Source organism: Nycticebus coucang, chromosome 3 (assembly GCF_027406575.1).
Source record: "Nycticebus coucang isolate mNycCou1 chromosome 3, mNycCou1.pri, whole genome shotgun sequence".
Lineage (NCBI taxonomy): Eukaryota > Metazoa > Chordata > Mammalia > Primates > Lorisidae > Nycticebus > Nycticebus coucang.
In genome coordinates this window covers 149,997,275-150,020,019 of record NC_069782.1, presented here as the reverse complement: position 1 = coordinate 150,020,019, position 22,745 = coordinate 149,997,275, and the positions used below count along the sequence as shown (strand labels likewise).

The 22,745-nt window shown below is 44.9% G+C and overlaps 1 protein-coding gene across 8 annotated transcripts in view; it reads left to right on the top strand.

Annotated features, from left to right (window-relative positions):
- The window catches only part of FGFR2 (fibroblast growth factor receptor 2), a 118,087-nt gene that overhangs the window by 28,654 nt on the left and 66,688 nt on the right, over positions 1-22,745 (top strand). For 4 of the 8 annotated variants that reach the window (XM_053583948.1, XM_053583947.1, XM_053583951.1 and 1 more), the window contains 2 exons: positions 5,884-5,961; positions 17,453-17,622. In XM_053583948.1, coding sequence (XP_053439923.1) covers positions 5,884-5,961; positions 17,453-17,622 — 248 coding nt within the window. Of the gene's footprint in view, positions 1-4,701; positions 4,969-5,883; positions 5,962-17,452; positions 17,623-22,745 lie in introns of all 8 variants that reach the window. The other 4 variants (XM_053583946.1, XM_053583945.1, XM_053583952.1 and 1 more) reach the window with 2 other exon arrangements.

Sequence of the window (22,745 nt, the reverse complement as noted above, 5' to 3'; positions counted from 1 at the left end):
GCTCACTTCTTTTCGAATTTTAATTTATATTATGAAAAATATGTGGAAACTTATTTTCTCTCTGTGGAAGCTTCTGAAAGAGCATTTGGTATGTAGCAAAGCAGCCTCTGGAACCTTCTCCCCATGGTGTTTGGCAGGACACGAGGGAAATGTTGGCCTGTGTGTGCTGCACTGATTCACGCAGGAAAGGTGGAAAGTATGCCCCAGTGCCAGGAAATAGTAACCCCCGGAAGTGTTAATATTACTGCGAAAGGTATCGGGTACATTTCTCGAGAATTCTTTGCCTTGAGTCCATGGTCCTGGCTGACCAAGCAGGCCGTGCAGCTTGGAGGTCAGGGAGGGGTGGCCCCATCTGTGGCGGGTGGTCAGTGTTAGGGAGGCACGTTGGGGCATGGTGCGTGCAGCAGCCCTGATGTTGGAGGGAATCAGCAGGTTGTCTTGGCCCCCATGGAACAACATGGGGTAGATCTGACTGTGGAGAGGGGTCCGCAGGGAGTGGGGGGTGTGGTCACTTAGAGCATTCAGGCTCAGGAGAGCAGCCAGAGCCCCTGGATAACAGATGGCCTTGTGGGCAGGGGCAGAGTCCTTGGTTGCATGGCCTGAGATGCCTTTGATGTGAACCCATGTGCAGGAGCCTATGTGCTGGGATGCAGGCTGGCAGGAGGCAGCTGGGCTGGGATTGGACCCTCCCCACCTGTGCCCCCCCATGTGTGCCCCTGCTCCTCTTAATTTATGTCTTTGTCTTCTTACCGTTTGTCCCCAGCTTCTTCCTCCCTTTCTTTTGTGTTTATTCATCCATTCGCCCTTCTCTCTAATGTTCTTGATGTGTCTCAGGATACCTGGGAATGTTGCTGGATTGTTTGCTAAAGATGCTGCTGACCCCAAGATGAGGCTTCTGTGAAATGACCACTTAGGGGAGGAGCGGGGAGGGAAGGAGGAGCCCCTGCTTGCTGAATTCCCCAAGGTAGTAGTTATTGGTTTGAGACTTTGAAGTCAGCATGGCTTGATTTTATGGGTGAATGCCATTACCTTATTAATGCATTTTGGGGGGAATTATTATTCTCCTTGATGCTCAGAAAACTGGATGTCAGTTTTATTTTTCTTTAAATTTCAGGTTAATTCAAGGGTATAAAGAATTAGGTTACAATGTTTCCATTTGTTAGGTAGAGTCCCTCTTTGGATATCAGTTTTGACCTGGTTGTACTGGAAATGAAAACCGTTTTTAGTACATTGTCATCCTAACTGTTGAGATGGGAGCCCATTGGTAAAATCATTCTATACTTACAGAAACAAATCCAGTTGTCTTTGATTTTTCTCTGAAAATCACAGTGCTCAAAATCATGGCAGGTATCTTTAGCTTGGAAGAATAACAGTGTGGTGACAGTTACCTCCTTAACATGTTGTGGGTGGAGGATTGGGTTTGCAGTCCTCTGCTCCTTGGCCCTGGTATTTGGGTGCTCTTGCCCTTCAATAGACGGGGAACCTGAGGCCAAGGGGGCAAGCAGGAACAGAGAAGTATGGGCACCCAGGCTTCATCTTCTTCTCACCCAGGGCCGCACCCTTGAACAAGCAACCCCTCTGTCCATCCTGGAATAAGACCGAGGGGCTCACAGCCTTGCCTTCTTCCTTCCAGAACAGCAGGTGGTGATGTCTTTTTGGTGACATCCCCTAAGACTTTGCAGTTTACTGATTTCAGGCAAAGGAAAGGATTCTTAGTGAAAACACTTTTCTTTAAAAAAGGAGAAGTCATAAATCATAACTCTAGCTTTGTCAGGAGAAAGAAATATTTTTCTGCACCACAATTATAAGTGCCTCACTTATCTTTTTTCCCCCCATCCTAATGCAGTCTTAGAGCATTCCACCGCAGGGAATAGGGACACAGCTCCACCTTATCAGACGAGCAGGACAGCAGGGCCCCAGTTTAAGGGAGGGAAGGAAGCCCTGCTGGTACTGTTCGCTGCTCTGGCATCCTCGATGACCAGTTCTGGCTCAGAGGATAGCAAATTTCATAGCATTCTTGGCGACTGGCTGATCATGTGATGTGATCATAGTAAATATTGGTCATTTCATGACCCCAGTCAATCCAATGTAAATTCACTCTAACACGTGAGTGCTGTTTCAGTAATTAGTTGTTGGGGACATGGGATCCAGATGACGTCTGATTCTTGCTTTAACCAGCTGTGAAAGGGATTGGGCCAGGTTGTTGAATGAATCTAACTCCTGGACCTGGGAGTGGGAGATGTTCTGAGATTGGAGGACCAAGCCGAATCTCCTACCCCTCCAGTTTCTCTGCCTCTCTTTTTTTCTGTTCAGGGTTCAGAGTTCAAAGTATTTCTCAGAGTCCTGCAGTTCAGCCAGCTACCTTATGACTTAACCAGCCTTGGGGGGGGGGACCTGATCTGAGACCCTTCCAGCCAGTCCCCCTGACAACATCTTTTACATTTCGCTTTGTTCTTCAGCTTCTCAGCTCAGGTGGCTGCTGTGGGGAGAAGTCTTCTCTGATCATCTCATGCAACAGGAGTTGAAAAACTTTCTGGAAAGGCAAGGCTGTAAATATTTTAGGCTTTTCAGGCCATAGGGTCTCTGTCGCAACTCCTCAACTCTGCCCTTATAACACAAAAGCAGCCCAGACACGGTTGAGGAATGTGTATGGCTGTGCTCCAGGAGGGCTTTGTTTACAAAGCAGGCCGTGCTGGGGCTGGGGAGGGAGTCTTCACCCATCATATCTGCGAATGCCATCATTCTGCTGTATTCTTCCGACTAATGCTTAAGACCACCTCCCACCTCTTTGTATTTTTCATAAACGTTTTATTTTTATGTCTGTCACACTGCAGCCTGCCCCTCCTCCCCCCAATAATAGAAGCTTCACAGGAGTCTGGTCTCCTGTTGCTCCCTGAACAGCCAGAGCTGGGCGTGGTCAATAGTAGTTGTTCAGTAAATAAGTATTGAGTGAGAAAAACAAATTTGTGAAACATGATCTGCCTGTCTGTCAGCTGGCAGGCTGTTTTGGGGGTGCATTTGTCCCTGTTCAGTTTCCTTTCGTGGTTGTAACTTTAGGTTGGGTACTGGCTAGCTTCTGGGCTCTGTCGGCTTGTTTGGCTTGGCTTATGCCCCTTAGGAAGCCACGGGCCTCCCTGGTTGGCTGTTCATTGTGGTAGTGGGAGAGATTTCTTGGACTGGTGTGTGTGGCCCTGACTGCTCCTTTAACAGTAGGACTGAAACATGAATGGACTGTTTTGGTCTCATATGTAAGCCTTGACCTTCTGAGTGGGGTCTAGTCAGAAGGAACAATTGTCTCGTGATACCGCCCAGTGCTGGGAAGCTTTGTGTTTTCTAGGCCTGGGACTCTGGGTACCACTCACAGTTTTTGCTGCATCAAGGGCCCTCGTGGTCAGCCCAGTGGCTCTGGCTGTTCGTAAAGGCCACTGGTTTCCTTCTCTGGGTTGAATCCTTGAGTCTCGTCCTATCCTGCATTTTCAGGACTGCGGTCACTCTCAATGTTGTCACCTTCCCAGTGTATGCCAAGTGTGACCCAGGTAGGGTTGGAAGGCAGACACGTAGAGCCCTGAGACCTGGGGTCTTCCCCCGGATCTTTGTGTCTGCTGAGCAGTTGGGACGTCAGTAAGAAATGGGACATATCCCATGAGCTGGTGAAGTGGGCAGACGTGGGGGAGTGAGAGAGGTTGCTTCACTGCTGGCCGTTCCTCATCACGGAGGGCACTGCTCCATTTGGGCATTGAAGGGTGGATGGGATTGAACAGGGACGAGAGGGAGGAAGGAGTGTCCCTATAGAAGGGAGAGGCACGGGGGGCTGGAAGTTTGGGGAGCCCGGACTGCATGTGGTAGGGGTCAGTGTGTCTGCGGGATCGAGCTTTGTAATGTGGGATGTGGGCCATGCAGTGCTCAGCAGCTTCACTTCGGCATCAGTTTAAACTCAGTGGAGACCTCTTCTCAGCTGGCTGGGCATTTTGTTCTTGGTGTTAAGGCCTCTAGCTTTTATCATTTAGAGAAAATAGCATGTCCCAGCTCACCCAGCACAGAATTAAGTCTTGAGACCTGCTAAATACTCATCTGAACTAGAGCTCACAAAGATTCCAGACAGCAAACCATTGTGTGCAGAGATGTTTCCCTGGAGTTTGAGATGTTTCTATTTAAGAAGCTCGGCTTTGTGAAGTGAGAATAGACCGAGTCTAGCCCAAATAAATAGATGATCAAGACTGTGTGTGTGTGTGTACGCATGTGCTTGGGTCTGCGTGTGTTATATGTCATCACGTCGAATGCACAAATTTGTAACACTCAGCGTTCTTACAAATAAAACGTGCCACCAAAATGAGACTTTCCCAGGTGTTAACAGCGCAAACAGGCTTTGGATTGGCAAGTGACTACAACATTTTCTTGTGGAACATCCTTCCATACTGGGGTTTGGTTTGTTTTTCAAGCCCTGCAGTACATGGAAACTGAGGCAGGATGGATTTGCTAGGAGCTTCCTCTGGCTGCTGTTTCAGACGCCCAGTCTGGTCTGCGAGTGAGGCTGCTTTCTTGCTTCTTGGTGTCCAGGGAGAGATGGACACCCACAGGGGCCATTGGCAAAGCAAGAACGGCTTTTCCTGGGAATAAACGGGCCTCCACTGACCTTTGTCGGACCTTCTCTCCTTTCCCTCCTTCTCGCCTGTCTCCACCTTCTCTCCCACCTTTCTGCAGAGCCACCAACCAAATACCAAATCTCTCAACCAGAAGTTTACGTGGCCGCACCCGGGGAGTCGCTAGAGTTGCGCTGCCAGTTGAAAGATGCCTCCATGATCAGTTGGACTAAGGATGGGGTACACATGGGGCCCAACAATAGGACAGTGCTTATTGGGGAATACTTGCAGATAAAAGGCGCCACACCTAGAGACTCCGGCCTCTATGCTTGTACTGCTGCTAGGACTGTAGACAGTGGCACTTGGTACTTCATGGTGAATGTCACAGGTGAGTTGGCCTGCAAGCACTACCCTCTCTCTTCTCTGTAGCCTTATTCTGGTTGACATTTTTTTTTTTTTTTTTGGCCAAGCGAAATCATAGTGATTTCCCGCCAATTGGAGGCTAGGCACACAGCTTTGTAATTTGTTACTGATCCATTTCTGAAATTTTTCCATGGGACCTGGTGCACCAGAGAAGCTGGTCATTAAGAATATCAGAATTCTGGTGCACAAAGCAGCATTTTTCTCTTTAAGATAGCACATTTTTCTATAAGGAAAAACAGACCTCTTTTTGGCTTCCGTATCACTAACTTCCTTGGTATTTAGGATATAAGATTGACATTTGGATGCTGAAGATTTCTGATTCCTTCATTAAAAGTTGAGTTTCTCTCCTTGATTTTTCTTCCATGCAGTGAGTGGGACTGGACAGTTCCCCTTTGTGGCTTTAAAGTCCTGCTTTCAGAACGTTAGCTGACAATCAGAAGGGCCTTGCAGGAGCTGAAGTTGTGTTAGGAACTGATTCCTTTCTTGAAGGGGACCCTGAATGCTCAAAGGTTATGCTGGGAAAAAAGTCTTTGAATATTACAATTGGTCAATGTCAGAGACTTGAACCCTGTTTAAAGCTTAAAGCCCAGTTCCAGTATATCTAATTTTACAGCATGTTTAAATAACGGGAAAGCAGCAAACATTGAGAAACTTAACACTGACCAACTGTCATCACGGAGAGAAAACTTAAGCCATTAAAACCATCTCTAATAAGCATGGTCCCAGCCTTCTTGTGTGGGTTCTGGGATTGTTGAATTTGCTATAGAGAAGGTCAAAGTTGTAGATTATTGCAAATTTTTGCAATAATTATCATTTAGAGGATGTTGTTGTGTTGTGCTTTGCAAAAACACACCCATGGGATATGTTCTTTTGAATGCAGATGCCATCTCATCTGGAGATGATGAGGACGACACAGATGGCCCTGAGGATTTTGTCAGTGAGAACAGTAACAACAAGAGTAAGTAACCGCCCAGCTCTGAGCGTCCCCGCAAGAGGAGAGTGGAGGGAAGGCCACCTGTCCTGTCAACTCTTCTGCGCCGGGCCGTGTCCCGGCCTCGCCTTTCCCTGCTGTGTCTGCTGTCCAGAAGTTCAGCCCTGTGAATAAACCCGTGTTGCTGTACACCTTCTCTACCGTTTGTCCATTTTCTTCTTATGTCTGTGGCCGCTCGCTTCTCATTGACTACTTTCCTGTCTTTGGTTTTCCTTTTTCCTTTGGTTTCTCACCATTCTGAGACATAAAAACAGGACAGCCACACTTGCAACATCTTGGTTTTCTTTATAATCACGGATCGCGCTTGACTCAAACTGGTGATTTCTGCTCGGGGTGACGACCCCCTATCCCTGCTCGCTGGTGACATTTTGCAGTGTTTGGTTGTCACACCGGGGTTGGGGGTAAACATGTGACAATGCACAGCGGAGTATCTGCTCCCCAGTGTCCGCTGTGCTGAGGCTGAGATGCCTGGGCCTTTTAAACATGTGCTTCACACTGTGGGGAAGTAAAGGAGGGGGCCTCACCTTGGTGACCTTGACTGGAAAGGGGGCTGAGGGTTTGCTCACTGGAGGCAGTTTAATACTGAACGCTAACGCCTGAGAAGCCAAGGTTTTTGTTAGTCGGAACATGGTGTGGCCTCTTGAATGGGGCAGCTGGAGTTCGAATCCTGCTCCTGTACTTCTAAGTTGCTCCTTTAACTCTGCTGCCCAGTTTCTTCAACTATAAAATGGGAATAATTAATAATAACAATAATAATAAATCTTATGGGGTTATTACGAGGACTAAATGAGTCACTATTTGTGCAGCATTCAGAAGAGTGAGTTCTTGTGAATGTTCAATAAACACAATAAAATACAGCATTAATTGCATTTTCCAATGACGTGGCTGCAATGTTCCTAAAGTGACTGGACATTGAACACTGGGGTGGTTCTTTGCTTCATGGGGTATTCTACATCTTCTCAAAAGGGTTTTGGAAGACTTAGTAAATTTAAACAAGGCCTAAATGATAAGACAATTAGTTAATAAAACAGGCCCAACATAAAAAAGAAAAAGACTTTAAAAAGACCACTACACTACATTGACACTAAAATTGAGAGGAAAGTATAGAGATTTCCCATATACCCTTGCCCCTGCCACACGCATAGCCTCCGCCAGTATCAACATCCCCGCTAGGGTTTGTTACAGTTGATGAACCTTCTTAGCACCGAATAGTATCCCATTGTCTATATGCACTACAGTTTTTTGGTCCATCCACACGTAGCAAACATCTTGGCTGCTTCCAAGGAGTGACAGTTGTGCGGCAAACATCTGTGTGCAGGTTTTTCTGTGCCTGTAGTTTTCAGCTCCTAAGGTAAATATCAAGGAGTGTTAGATTGATTATGTGCGAGTGTGTTAGGTTTGTAGGAAACCACCAAGCTGCCTTCCAAAGTAGCTGTACCGTTTTGCATTCCTACCAGCAGTAATGAGAGTTCCTGTTGCTCCGTGTCCTAGCTAGCATGTGATGCTGTCAGTGTTGTGGATTTGGGCCATTCTAAAAGGTATACAGTGTTACGTCGTCGTTTTGATTTGCATTTCCCTGATGAAAGCATCTTTTCAAATGATTCATTGCTATCTGTGTATCTTCTTTGGTGGTATCTGCTAAGGCCTTTGGCCCGTCTTTTTACTGGATGGCTTGTTTTCTCACTGTTGAGTTTTAAGAGTTCTGTGTGTATTTGTGTTTCTTACAAATATTTTCTCCCTTCTATATCTTGACAGCATCTCACACGGAGCAGGCATATTTAATTTTCACAAGGTCCAGCTTATCAATTCTTTCATAGATTGTGCCCTTGATGTTGTATCTTATGTCATCATCAAACCCAAGGTCGTCTAGAGTTTCTCCTGAGTTGTCTCCTAGGAGTTTTTTAGTTTTATGTTTTAAGTTTAGGTCTGTGATCCATCTTAACACATTGTGGACTGGTAATTTTATGCAGAAACTGCCCATGTCACAGGGTAACTCGTGACCAGTCAACAGTGTGTTAAGTTAAATTTTGTTCCTGCCATGAGGTCTGTGTCTAGACGGATAATTCTGTGTGAGGGTGTCCAGTTGTTCCAGCACTGTTTGTTGAAGAGACTGTCCTTTGGCTCAGGGCTTTTTAAAGGAAGAAGAGAAAATAGATATTGTTAGGTACCTGGGTTATATGTGTTAAGTGAAGATTTGGATTTGTCCCCAAGTGTCTGAGCAGCTTGGGCACAAAGGGAAATATTTTGGTTTGTGCAGTTTTTACTTTTTGGGAAGAGGAAGCTTAGGGCAATGGTCCTCAATGTGAAGTCCCTGGATCAGTAGCACCAGCATCACCTGAGACTTATCAGGCCCCTCCTCAGACGTGCTGTTTTAGGAACTCTGGGGGTGATTCTGATTCTCACTAAAGTGTGAGAACTGCTGGAGATCTGCCTTGAATGGGATTCTCCAGTGGGTAATGAGGTCAGTGAAAGTATTTCCTATGATGATTCACACCAGCCTTGAGAAGAGGTTGATATTATTATTTACTAAAGACACTGACACAGTAGTTGCTCACTACTTTTATTCTTTGGCTATGGTATGAAGTTGGAGGTAGATACGCCGAGGGCCTGCCTCAGCCAGGCTGTGTGCTAGCTACTGACTCAATTAATGCCACCAAGAATCTGATAAAGTGGAGATAGAATCTATTCTTGTTTTATCGATCAGGAACTTGTGACTCAGGAAAGGCACAGCAGGGAGTCAGTCCTCGCCTGTTGCATGTTGGAGTGCTCAGACAGCTCTAAAGTGACACCTGCATGTCAGTGTTGATGGAGACACCAGATTTTGCCAGCTTGGTTTTGTCCCCGTGCTGGGAGCTGTGTTGTCCTGCTGGTCAAGTGCCCGGCCTAATAGTAGGTCACCGTGAATCCACGTGTAGTAATAAAATACAACAGCCTCTGGCTTTTCGTTGTGATTGCCCAGCATCTGTGCAGAAGGGCCGGGCAGAAGAGTGCTCTGTGTGACAAATGCCAGCCCGTAGTGCACTTGCCAGGCCTTCACCTTGCAAGCAGGCTTTTTTTTGTAATTAGCTCTCGAATGACACCAACGCTGCCCCCGAAATGGGTGCTCTGCCGTGATTAAGGGCCGGTGTTAGCTGTACCAGGGAGATACTGCTGGCGGGAGGTGCCTCCCTTGGTGCCTGTGAAACCTTAGAATCTATTTAAAGTGATAGCAGTTCTTAGCTGGCTAGTTGGCCCCTGCCATCTGTTACTGTGATTAGGCTGGACTGATTCACAGGTGCAGCCTGGGGCAGCTGAGATTAAGCAGCTGTGGCCTGTGTGGACAGAGGAATGCCACGCTAGAGTAATTGGCAAGGCAGAAGAGGGGATGTTGCCATTAAAACAATTTTTTGCCACCTCAAGTGTCAAATGCCTGACCCGATTAATAGGGAAAATTGCAGAAGCACCAAATTCTTAGCATTTTCAGCCACCTGGAAAACACCCATGTGTCCAGATTGACCTTCTGATTGTCTGCAAATGCCACTGGGGTATGTTCAAATTTTCCTCTTTAGTAACATTAACAAATGTTGCTCCAGTGACGTGTGCTGGCAGTGACATTTTTAGACTTTTCTGACGTTTTTTACTTGTTTGTCTTTTTGATTGAGACATCACATTTTTCTGTATCTTCTGGCTTGAAAAATACACTGCACACCATTCCTTCTGCTGGTGTCTTGTATGTTGTTTATTTAATTTTGGGGTGAACTATAGGAAGACAAGCTTATCTGCCCAGCAGAGTTCTTTTTTGATTCTGTACAGAGTATAAAAAGTAAGCTAGCTTGCAGAAACCACGGCAAAGGTAATAATGGAGAAGGTAGGGTTGTTGAACTTTGGCCACCATACTGGTACCCAGTGGCCGTGATTCAGTAGCATCACGGTTGTGTTTGATTTTTGTGGGAGTGTTGTGCAGTATTCCGGCTGCTCTTAGCTCTTATCCCAGGCCCATCTCAGCAGTGGGCTTTAATGTGGAGGAATTCCTTGTGCACACGGTAGACCAAGTAGCTTATTTATGAGTGTTCATATGATGTCATATCTTAGGGTGCCTTTTGCAGTAGACTTTTTGCTTCTTGAGGACAAGAACTCTGTTGAATGAATATTTTATGGAGTAACAGTCCTTCCATATGTCTTTTATGGAATCTCATTAACAATAGAGCAGTGTTCCAGAAAACAAGCTAGTGTTTCCCAAAAAATATTCCTTGAAACCCTTGACCAGAATAATTCTCTGCCAAAATTGAGTTATATTTTGAACTAAATTTGGAAAATACCTGGACTCTTTTTGGGGGGAGACTTACAATGGCCATCAGCATAGTACAAGTTCTGAAAAGTTGCATAGTAAAACTATTTAAATCTGTTTAATTTTCTCCTTTTCCAGGCTTTTTCAAATTTGCTGACCATATAAACCTCCCCACTTTGGGGGGAGGGGGCAGAGTGCCATGATGTCATAGCTTGCAACACCCTCAAACTCCTGGGCTCAAGCAATCCTCTTGCCTTGGCCTCCCAAGTAGCTGGGGCTACAGGGGCCCGCCACCATGCCCAGCCAGTTTTTCTATTTTTAGTAGAGATGGAGGTTGCACTCTTGCTCAGACTGGTCTCAAACCCCTGAGCTCAAGCAATCCACGTACCTTTGCCTCCCTGAGTGCTAGGATCACAGGCTTGAGCCACTGTGCCTTGCTCATACATTAGACCAGCAGTTCTCAGTGAAAATACATCCTGCATATCAGATATTTACATTAAGATTCATAACAGTAGCAAAATTACAGTTATGAAGTAGCAACGAAAATAATTTTATGGTTGGGGGTCACCACAACATGAGGAACTGTATTAAAGGGTCGTGGCATTAGGAGGCATTAAGAAGGTTGAGAAACACTGCCTTAGACCCTTTTTCAAATACAGCATCTGTTAACATCCTGTTGCACAAGCATTTCAAAACCCGGCCATAGGCTGATGTGATTGATCTGACTTTCCTCCCCTTCTTCAAGTCCCATTCTTTCATCACAGATGTGCAAGGCATTCCTTGGTCATATTTTAGCATCTGAATAGCTGATGACCTCACATCTTACCAGTGCTAGACGTTTCTTGAGCAGAACAATCCTGTGATGTCAGTGCAAACCCAGCTGCCAGGAAAGAACACTGCTGCATGGCCTTTTCCTGAAATGCATCCTTCACTGGCCAAAAAGTTGCAATCTCAGATGCTAATTTTTGAAATGCATCCAGCTTAAGGTTTTGAAAGGATCGGAATTTGTCGTGCCTTTGCATAGGAAAGTATAATTTCACTAGTGCTTGCTTTCCCTAGGTACTAGGTATCTTAATGGCTTATCTGGCAGCAGATAAATAGACACATATTCCCTTTTTCTCCAAGGCATTTTTATTATCTCCAGCTTGTGCTTGTGCGATTAATGTTTCTGAAGAGCTTGAGTCTTAGTTCTTGGGCCCATCACGATTAACGAAAAGTTCAGGTTCATGGTTGAACTAGAGGGAATGAGAGGCGATGGCTGTGTTAAGATTCTAACTGCTGGTGTGGTTCTTTCTATTGACTGGAAAGAGAGAGACAAGGGAATTTTCTGTTTTGGTTTCATTCCTGTTGAGACCTGCAGGTGCTCAGACTCCATGTCAGGGAGAAAGGTTATTATTATTACTTTTTTTTAAGTAATTAGGGAAAACAAAGGTTGTTGGCCTGAGATTCCAAACTCATTTCATTGATGACGCTGTTGATAATAATAGTTTGAAGCCACCTTTGTTCTCATTGGGATTTTTATTTGGTGGAGAAACCACAGCTTTCTTAGTTGTGTTGAAGTTTCTAAGAATTAAAAAGAAACAAAAAAACCAAAGCACACAGCCCTCTTAAAATTTTTGGAAATTTCCTTCGTAATTAAAACCTCATCCCCCGTTTGATTTGGGCGTTTTGTCCCAAAGTTCTGGTGATGGTTTGTGTTCCATCAGTAGCTGGATTGAGTGTGTTGTCTTTCTTAGCCTCCCCCTGCACCTGGTGTAGCTGATGACCAGAGCAGATTCCTTCCAAGGCAGATCCTGGCCATTCCCGTGGGCTAAGTGGCCTGACAATGGACTCAGTCCTTTCACTTGTGGGTAACTTGCCTGGTTTTTAAAACATGTATTTGTGAGCAAATGCCTTGCTGGCCAGCGAGTTGTTGTTTTGAAGAGATTTATCAAATAAAGCCACAGACATACCCTGTCCTTACCATACCCTCGCTTACATCTCCAAAAATACAAAAGTGTATTTTGTTACACTTGTTTTCTCTTGGTTTATGCCAAATGAAAACATTTGCATTGTGTAGATTGCATGGTACTGTGGGGATAGTGGGGAGGTCTCAGAGGCATTTTTCCCGTTAGGGGTCAGAGCATTCAAATGTTCTGATTAGTGATATTTTTAAAAGCCCTAATTATAGCCTTAAGACAGAGGCCTTAGTGGGGCTTTAGGGAGTTTGTGAGACTTAATCTAGGAGCTGAAACAGGCTATGTTTTAAAAAATTTTCACGTCCATAAAAATACAGTTGGCAGTCATCAGCGTCCACCGCTTACATAAATCTTGAACTTTTGACTTGATTACCATGGGAGAGTTCAAAGGGCAGGCTGGAGTGGTTGCAAGAGCTCTGCTCAGGGAGCTGGAGCCTGGTCTAGCCTCTGCCTGGCCTCTGGCTGTGTGACCTTGATCAAATCACTTAACCTTTCTAGATGACATTGATCACATCAACCTTTGGGCCAGATGGTTGCCCAGTCTCTTTTGGTACAGCCTTGTAATATGATCCCATGTTTTTCCTTTAAATCACTGGGACTTGGTCTTTCTTTTTGGTTCCAGAGAGAGAGTAGATTGTAAACATTTGGTGTCAGTGTGGGATGTATCAGGGCTTTTGTGGGGGCAGGCTCAGCAGTCTATGGTTTTTCATTAAGAAATCCTATAATCCTACTACTATGCGATCAATATCTGCCCAGCACGCAGATACCTGGGAAGAATATTAGAACAAGGAGAGGATGTACTTTGTAAAGCAACTCCTTCATTCTATAGAGAATGCTTTTAGCAGGCTTTAATCCTTCTTTCTACTGACCCGTCCATCCAGTACATGCTTGATGCCTGCTCTCTAGGCTGAAGATACCACCAGCTGTGCCCTTTGGGTCCCCCACTATTGTTGGCCAACACACATCAAATGGGATATTTTTTAGTACAGAGACAAGTTGGAAGTACAGATCAGTAATGAAGAAGAAGGAACTCCAGAAAGAATGGTGAATCTTCCTTGTGGGATGTGGTTTGCAAGGAAAGATTGCATTGGGGTACTTTGTGGGAAGTTTCTATGGGGTTGTAAATCTCTCTTTAACCCACCATATTTTGTTTTGAGTATGCAGTCTTTTTAATTAAAAAAAAAAACAGATAATTTCATATTACATAGGGAATAGGTCCAATCACACATTGTTGATAGAATTTTAGAAATATTTTCTATAATAAGTTTAGTGTTTGACTGGGAATGAATCCATTATAACATGATTTCTACAGGTATAATGTTCCCATCCAAACCTAGCACATCTTAAGAAACTTCTGCTGTGTTAAAATAAAATTTCTGTTTACTTAATGTTGTCACTAATGTGCAATAACTGTTTCGGTGTAGAAAATGATAGGGAGTAGGCAGATATGCTAGACCTTGTGGATGGAATTTTATTTATTTATTATGGCTGGATCTTATTGTTCCCCATTTTTTTTTTGAGACAGAGTCTCACTTTGTCACCCTTGGTAGAATGCAGTGGCATCACAGCTCACAGCAACCTCAAACACTTCGGCTCAAGCGATCCTCTTGCCTCAGCCTCCCAAGTAGCTGGGACTACAGGTGCCTGCCACAATGTCTGGCTATTTTTTTGTTGTAGTTGTCATTGTTTAGCAGGCCGGGGCCAGATTTGAACCCGCCAGCCCCGGTATATGTGGCTGGCGCCCTATTCACTGAGTTATGAGCGCCGAGCCCTTTCTGCTTTTATAGATCTTAAATTTGTTAAACCAGTTTCTTCTCCAAATAATGGTTGTTAAAGCTGTCCCCAAGCTTTGGTATAAAAGAGGTGTCCTGAGGTAGCTTGTCCAAGTGTCTGGACTGTGTTTCTCTCCAGCTGCATGATAGTTCTTTGGAGGCCCTGGCCTTTCTGTGTGTGGATGACAAAAATGGCAGGAAGGACAGCCGACCTGAGGCTGCTGAGGAAGGAAACAGTAGGGCTCTTCTTAGAATGTTATTTATTATTTTTCTGCATCTTCCAAATTGTTCAAGCTTCACAGAAAGCTAGTTTATTTCAGTAAGAGCCATTGCAAACTAACAACACAGTCCCTCCCCTCCAGAACCAAGTTAAGAATAACCTCCCCATAGCTGACCACCTCCCTGCACTGACCACCTCCTTCAGTTGACCTAATTTTCATAGACTGGACGTGCACCACATGTCTGTATCGGGACAGTAGCCCAAGTGCCTTATGTTGACCACCTCTGTATGTTGACTGGTTTGTTACAGTCCCTTGGTGGTCGGTTTACAGAGGCTCTGCTGGTTCTCTTAAAAGGAGACTGTCCCACTCACTGGAGTTGTGGCCGTTCAGAGAAATGGGAACCTAGGCCAAGGGTTGTTGATAACACATTTCATGGTGCCCCACCCACTTCGGATCTCTGAGACGCTGATGAGAAGCACTGTGCACGTCCCCCACCCCACGTGTCTGCTTTGCACCAGCAGATTTTATATGTGTAATTTTTTTTTTTTTTTTGTAGAGACAGAGTCTCACTGTACCGCCCTTGGGTAGAGTGCCGTGGCGTCACACGGCTCACAGCAACCTCCAACTCCTGGGCTTAAGCGATTCTCTTGCCTCAGACTCCCGAGTAGCTGGGACTATTATATGTGTAATTTTGATGATTGAAACTTCACCCGAGGAAAGTGGCTACTAGCCAAAAATTCCAGCAAAATTCTTTCACCCGAGTCCTTAAATCATTCCTAAGGCACCAACACCAGGGCACTGTTGCCACAGGCCACAGGTGGTTGTAGTCCCACCGATGGCCAAGTGGGGAAAAAACAGCATTCCTAGTTCCTTAAGCTAAATTCCACTTTTTGACATTTTAGAGAAGAGAGAAATCTCGCCTAATGGTAGGTAAGCACATATTTGTTGATTTCTTTTATGCCAAAAAGAAAAGACATTCCAACAGATCAGCTCTGCGTCATTGACTCTATCTGAAAGAGTTACGGCATTAATATTTAGCTAATTCATATGAATAGGCTATTGTGTTTACTTAAACAAATGACACGAGGGCAGACACCTGACAGCGTGAGGTATGCTTTTCATTTAGGTCAGATTTGTGAAAGTCTTTGTGTAGCGACAAAGCTCGTTATTTGTTTTGTGCTCTCAATGGTTTCTTTCTAGCGGCTTGTGGATGTGGATAGATTTTTCTAAGTAGAAGCTTTTAAAATGAAAGATTATTGAATTTGTTTCAGTATATGCCAGACCCTGAGAGTCTTGTGATAAATAGGAATCAAATACTCCCTGGTGAACCCTCAAAAGAATAGGTTGGTTTATGGGTATTCAACACCAAAGCCACAGGGCAGCCCAAGTTGCCTGCTCATTGCAAATGCAACTGGATTGAAAGGAAGGCAGGCAGCCCGGTTCCTCCCCCCTTGTCCTCTGATCCGTCCTCCCTGCCTTCTCTACCTCTGGTCTACATGATGGCTAGCTGTAGTTTTGTCCCTCTTTGCACTGTTTTGGTATCATGTAGATGCCGCCTAAATAAATCCCTTGACACTTGGATACGCATAGGGATAAAGAAGGTACGGTGTGCCCTTGTTAGGAAGTCTCACCTGCACCTTTTATAACAGGTTTCAAGAGAAAGCATAGCACAAATAGGGGTGGGTGTTTTGGATGCAGTGATTCCAACTCCTAATTGCGTCATGAGCATCTGGCTGCCGTGTGAAGGAGACGGTTACCCTGCCCTGTAGATTAGAGGAGGTGTCTAGATATGCACCAGGGACAAAGTTCCTGCCTAGGGCCATTTTGCCTCTGGTTTGCAGTGTATGGCCTGTTGTTCAGTCTGACCCTCATCAGAAATAAGCACAGTTAAGAATTGGTCTTCTAGAATATTCAAAGCCCTGTTGATGGATGCTTTGGTTCCCAGTTTGCAAAGACAGAAACAAACAGGCAAGAAAACACAGATGTACGAGAGCACAGTGGACGTTCTGGACGGTGAAAGGGAGGAAGTGTGTCTTTGGCCCCAGTTGGCTGCCCCAGACCCTGGACTTAAACACCAGAGTGGTTGAAGGTGCGGCTCCAACTCTCGCTGCAGCTGGCTCTTCTGGACAGTGGAGAGCAGGATTGAAGACAGTGGGCTCTGCTGTGAGACGGATGTAGGGCAAATCCTGCCTAGACTTCTTCCAAGCTACATGGCTTTGGAACATCGCTTCTCTGTGCCTTGGTTTCCCTACCTGTAAACAGGGATTCTGCTGGTGCTGTTCTCGTTGGACCATTGTGAGGGGTCATGTATCGACATTTTGGCAGCTCTGCAGGCAGGGCTTGGCCAGTCAGAAGCCTTCAGTCATTACCCGTCTCAGCCGCTGTGAAAAATTCACAGTGGGATTCCAGGCTGATGCTGTGGCTCTTATTTAGATACATATACTTCACTTGGCAATTAAAAAATGTACCTCTTTTCTTGAGTTAAAAAAAAAAAACAACCCTTGTATTTATGACTTCAAGGGCCAATTACAGAACACAATTTTATATAACATTTAATTGGTAGCCTCTTATCAAGTTATCCACTTAGGGATGGTGGAAGAATAATGGTGTTCTAAACCTCCACTGAAGAGGAAAAAAGAAGATTTTGGATTTATTTTTTCATTAAAAAAATTAAAATATATTTAGTGATATGGTTTTTTGGAAATTAATGATATCGCCCTGGATTATTTTGTCATAATAGAATAATTTATACTATTGAGTGCCTTTTAAAGCTCCATGGATAAACTGGTAAGGCTTTTGAGGGACAACTTATTGTCCCCACAGTGTGCATGTGTGATCATTGAGTAGGTGTGGCGGTGTAGAATGATGTGATTTTGGAGGACTTGGCTCCAAGTCAGTTATTGTTATTGTATGTGTGGTTAATATGTGTAGTAAGTAGCAGTTTAAAACATGATTTGGCTTGAAGTTATTTCCTGGCACCAGGAATAAGAGAGAGAAAGGGCCTCAAACACGGTTCTCTGTTACTAGACATAACCAGTAAATAAGTCCCTAGCTGGGACCTTCTGGTAGGCCAGCTGGATAGGAGTCCTGAAAGTATTTTCCAAATGTAAATATTATCCCTCAATTTAAAAAATACTGAATCTTTACATGGCAAAGTCAAACGATCTTACCTGGTCGTAGTTTACACACAGAGACGAAGCTATCCATCTATACGCACTTTAATGTCGTTTTCCAAAACAGGAGCGCCATACTGGACGAACACCGAGAAGATGGAGAAACGGCTGCACGCGGTTCCTGCAGCCAACACTGTCAAGTTCCGCTGCCCGGCTGGGGGGAACCCAACACCAACCATGAGGTGGCTGAAAAACGGAAAGGAATTTAAGCAGGAGCATCGCATTGGTGGCTACAAGGTAGAATGGAACTTTCAAAAGACTGTATTTTTTAAATTGCTGTTTATTTTTTAAATCATTCAAAAGTTAGCAAGAACTAGAATGAATAATTAAAAAAAAAATCAATCATCATTGTAATTGATGATGCCCATGTCTGGTATTGAAGAAAAGATGACGTTGGACTGGCATAGACAGTGCAGTCTCCGTTTGTGCTGTTCTGTATGTGAGGGGAGTTTAATAACAGAAGGGTTGAAAGTTGAGAGTCTGTTTTCTATATGCTTTATAGTCTGTAAAACTACAGCTGGAGTGGAACGTGAGAAGCTTTTGTGTGGTCGTCTTGCTGGAGCAGGATTGCTTGAATAGTGACTGGCTTGGGTTAGAGACTGGAGCAAGGAATATTACTCATTAGGAGAGTGCGTGGAAATGACAGAGGAGTCCCTTGTCCTCCTATTTCAAGGATTCTGAAGAGGTTGTCACACTGTGCCATGAAGTTTAGCTTCCTCTCTCCCTGGGGAGTTTGAGATTGATGCCTGCATGCTCCTCTGTCTTACAAATACTGCTTGAGCACCCTCTGTGTCAGGCACTGTCCTGGGCCCTGGGGAAGGAGGCCGAGGCACGGCCCCAGCTCAGAGCAGCTCCTAGTTCGGAGCGGGAGGCAGGCAGGAGAGCAGGCAGTCAGGCCGTGATAGGGATGAAGTCAAAAGATCCCGTTTTGTCCTCTGGACGTGCAAGAGAATGTGGTGTTTGGCTCTTTGAGAGAATAAAGATAAAGGCGACCAGGGAAGGATTCCAGTCTGAGTGGGGAGGAAGGGTGTCTCAGACAGAGATGGAATCTCTGTATCTTTTAGTGTGGAAGAGGAGAACTTTAAGAATGTAACTTATGAACAGGACTTAAGGAAACTGTATTATGAAATTTGTGGTTGCCTTTGCAACATAAGCAGGCATATTAGTTACATCTTGCTGCACAACAAATGCTTTAAACAACATTTATTGTCTCAGCATTTACTGGATCAGAATCGAGGGGTAGCTGAGCTGGGTCTTCTGTCTCCAGGTCTCTATGGGGCTGTGATTGAGGGTCAGTTAAGGTTGGGGGGCTCATCTGAAGGATGCCTGGGGAGGGAGCTGCCCACCTGGTTGCTCTCTGGATTCCCTTCTCACAGGCTGTAGGATCGAGGGCCTCAGCTCTGCACTGGCTGTGGGCTGGAGGCCCCCACAGTTCCTTGCCACATGAGCCTCTCCATAGGGTGTCCGACAACGTGGCAGTTGCTGCCCTCAGGGGGGCAGACAAGAGGAGAAGAGAGAAGTCACAGCCTTTTGTAACAAAATCTCGAAAGGGACATCCACTGCTTTTGCAGTTTTCTCTTATTAAGCAAGTCACCAGGGAGGAGATTGCCCGAGGACATGAGTGCTAGGATGGCGGGACCTATCTGGGAAGCCCAGCATGCGGAGACTAGAAGACACTTTACCTCAGACCCCAGTTCCTTAAAAGCCACATAGGAAGGAGGAGAGGATTTCTGGGTGGCAGCCGTGGCATGTCTGGAACGGCTGTCTCTGGTGTGTGCTAAACACGCCAGCATGACTTTAGGTGGTGAGGCCCCCGCTCCATCACTGCGATGGGTAAATGAGCGTCCACTCTGCCTAAGAGTGCCCTGGAGGCCTCTGCTGAAATCCTGACCAGTTTAGTCATCTTTAAAAGGATTATTTGCTTCTGCAGAGTTTTTGCCTTTAGGTTTTAACATTGGTAAATTAACATCTAGAGGTCAAAAGTCAGAGGAAAATAAAGAGAGCCTGAGAGCGGGTAGGGCAGTGGTTCTCAACCGTCCTAATGGTGCAATGTATTTTCATGGTTACAAAGGGGTCGCGACCCACAGGTTGAGAACTGCTGATGTAGGGGAAGTTGATGTGTGAAGAGGCAGGTCTGCTGCGGGAGCTTGGAAGGAGGAAGACTTCATAGTTGTCTGCCAGGCCTCATACTTGGTGTTGGAACCAAGGAGGCAGGGCAGTGATTTGTACTTTTGTTCTTAATTTTAGACCAAGTACAATGAGGTTGTAAGTTTGGCTTGCTTGCTTTATTTATTTATTTATTTGAGACAGTCTCACTGTGTCACCCTTGGTAGAGTGCTGTGGTGTCACAGCTCATAGCAACCTCAAAGTCTTAGGCTCAAGCTATTCTCTTGCCTCAGCCTCCCAAGTAGCTGGGACTACAGGCGCCCACCATGACGCCCGGCTGTTTTTTGTTGTAGTTGTCATTATTTTAGCAGGCCCGGGCTGGTCTCGAACCCTTCAGCCCCAGTGTATGTGGCCGGCACCCTAACTACTAAGCTATGGGCTCCAAGCCAGTTTGGCCCTCTTTAAAAAAGAAAATCTTTCTTTTTAATATGAACAGACAAAGCTTTCATTGGGGATGTTGATTAGGAAGGAAGATATATCTGTCTAAAATCGTAGTCCCTGGGATTGCTTGAACCACCTCATGCTCTCTGAAAACTCAGATAATTGACTGCACTTCCAAAGATTCATTTAAATTGAGTCTAAGCATGAGAAGGGTGGTCAAAATCCTGGTGACTAATTTTGTCAATTAAGAGAGTCTTGTAAATAAGTACAAAGATTGCTGCCGAGCCCCCAGAGATTCCTGGTTTCAAAATAAATGGAACCAGCATCATTATTCTGGGTAAGGAGCTTTTTGCAAATCTGAATTTGTGATTACAGCTATGCTGGAAGACTAAGTGTGCCTAATGAGAAAGTGCTGCTTGATTTGTAACAGGTGCAGTTCAGGTTCAATTATCTGTGCCAACATCCTGTGGGATGAAGGGAACCTATCTTCTAAAAGCACAGTGAGCACCCCAGCAGAGCTCCTTTCTCAGCGCATCCTTGTGGAGCACAGTGACTAAAGTGATCTCGTTGTGTCGTGTTCAAGCCTTTTCTGGAGTGAAAGAGAATTAGCATTTGAGTGTGTAGGAACAACCATGTAAAATATATTTTGCTTTACAAAAAAATAAAAAAGTCTAAAAGGGAAGAGTATGCCACCCTCAGATAGGGCATGCTGGCTGTGACTGGGGTGAGTTTCTTGTTTTTGTGGACTTTCTCTGGTAAAGAAAGAGGCTGTGGCCTTGGGGTGGGTGTCCTGGGCGGTCAGCTCACCACATGCAGAGGTGGTTAACCTGGATTGAATGAGGGGTTTTCACAACAGTGTTGGCGTTGGACATTCATTTTGGGGATTCTGGAAACTCTTAGAAATTCTGTAGTTACATAAAGCATAATCCTTGCTAATGAAGTGCTAAGCTAACCCCAGGTATCCTGGTCTTGAAGTCACAGGAGGGCAAAGAGGCCCATACCCACCTGTGGGCCTCTCCACGTCCCTCTGGGGGGGAGGTTGGCGCTGGCCTTCTTCAGGCTCATGGGGTCTTCGTCAAGGTCGGAACAGGGCAGAGTTCAGGGACCCTAGTCCCACTGTTGTTTTCCCTTTGACATCTTCTTTGTTACCTGTACAAACTAAAGAAATGTGCCTCGGAACATTGTGCCTGGGAGAGCTACAGTAGAGGCTCCGTAGTTGACTACTTCCCTACATTGACCTACTCCTGAAGTTGACCTGATTCTCACAGGCCGGACATGCACCATCTGCTCAATGGAAGTTCCTTATGGTGACCACCTGCATGTGTTGACCAGTTAGGTACAGTCCTATGGGTGGTCAGCTTTTGGAGGTTTTACTGTATATCGTATAATCTCTAGTTCTTATCCTTTGGCACTTCCCCAAAAGGAAAGAGACCTAACTGAAACGTGGAGGGCCTGACATCTAAATGAGGCTGTGCTCAGATTTCTGTCCACTTGCCTCTGTTTAAGGAAGAAGCAAAGCATCAAGTTTTCCAAGATACGTTGTTCCACAAAGCAAAGACCTGGAAGCTTCTGCAGACACACACGTGCTTCTGTTTCCCTCTGTAAATCCTCTCGTTCTGTAACCCAGGCCTGTTCGTCTGGTTCTTTCTACTGATTCATGGATCATGCACCTCGGCCTTTGTCCCCAGCTTACTTTGAAATGGTTTGCATAGGTGGCCAACAAAGGGGAAGGAAAATGGAAAACCAAAACAAAATCAGAGAGAATTATGAAAGGAGACAGAAAGCTCATTTTAATTAAAACGACCAATAGAACCGTTTGGTGTTGTGCTGCTCGGTCTTGTTTATTAAAGAATTCATGCTGAGCCCTTTTGGGGATTAAGAGTCAAATTATTGTTTTTTTAAGTATGTGGGCAAAGGCTGGTGGGACGTTATTAATGTGTAATTAATTTAATATAATAGCAAAGCTTGACTTGAGTCATAACTGTATCTCCCTAATTGTACTTACGCTGGAGCTTTTCTGTCAGTCTTGACCATGAGCAAGTGTTTAAAGGGCTGTGTGCCTCAGATCCCCCCCTTAAAATGAGAAGGTTGGGTAAATAACCCCGAACATCTGATCCCTTCTAGCTCTACGAACTGTGATTTAATAGCATAACCGTAATTCAGCATCAGCCATGTTTCATCTTAAACAACAGCACAGATTTTTTTTTTTAAACAAAGAGGTTACCTTTATGGCTAGATAATTCATAGGGCTCCGAACAGTTATTGCTATTTAATGTAGAAAAGCAAGAAGATGATTGAGGTAATAGACCATTCTTAGGTACTGACTTAGGCATGGAGGATTCTTAAAAACTATCTTTTGTGCTATCCTGAAGTGTACAAGAATATAGAGAAGAGAGATCACAGGGTAAAGGACTCCTTAACATGATTGTGAAAATCGGCACAAAAGCCCACGGCACCATGTGTCTTAGGGGTTAAAATGACCAAGAAGCCCCTAAGCAGAGAGAACAAAGTATTGCTGGGGATGGAATGTTCATTTCCAAGAGGGTTTCAGATAAGATGACTTAAAAAGATGTTTCATTGTAACTAGGACTAAGCTAGTTGTTTTGGGCTATAGGTGGATTCGATTTACATTTCCTAGGTTAATAGATGCCATTTTAAAGACTTTTCGATATAAATGTTTATGCTTAACTGCAAGAGTGTCTTGGGGAACATTGTGAGTAACATATTTGTCAGCATATTTATAGTTGAGATTTTTCTCAGCCAAGATGTTTCAGCGTCAAGCCCAGATCACGCAGTCTGTGATGAGGAAACAG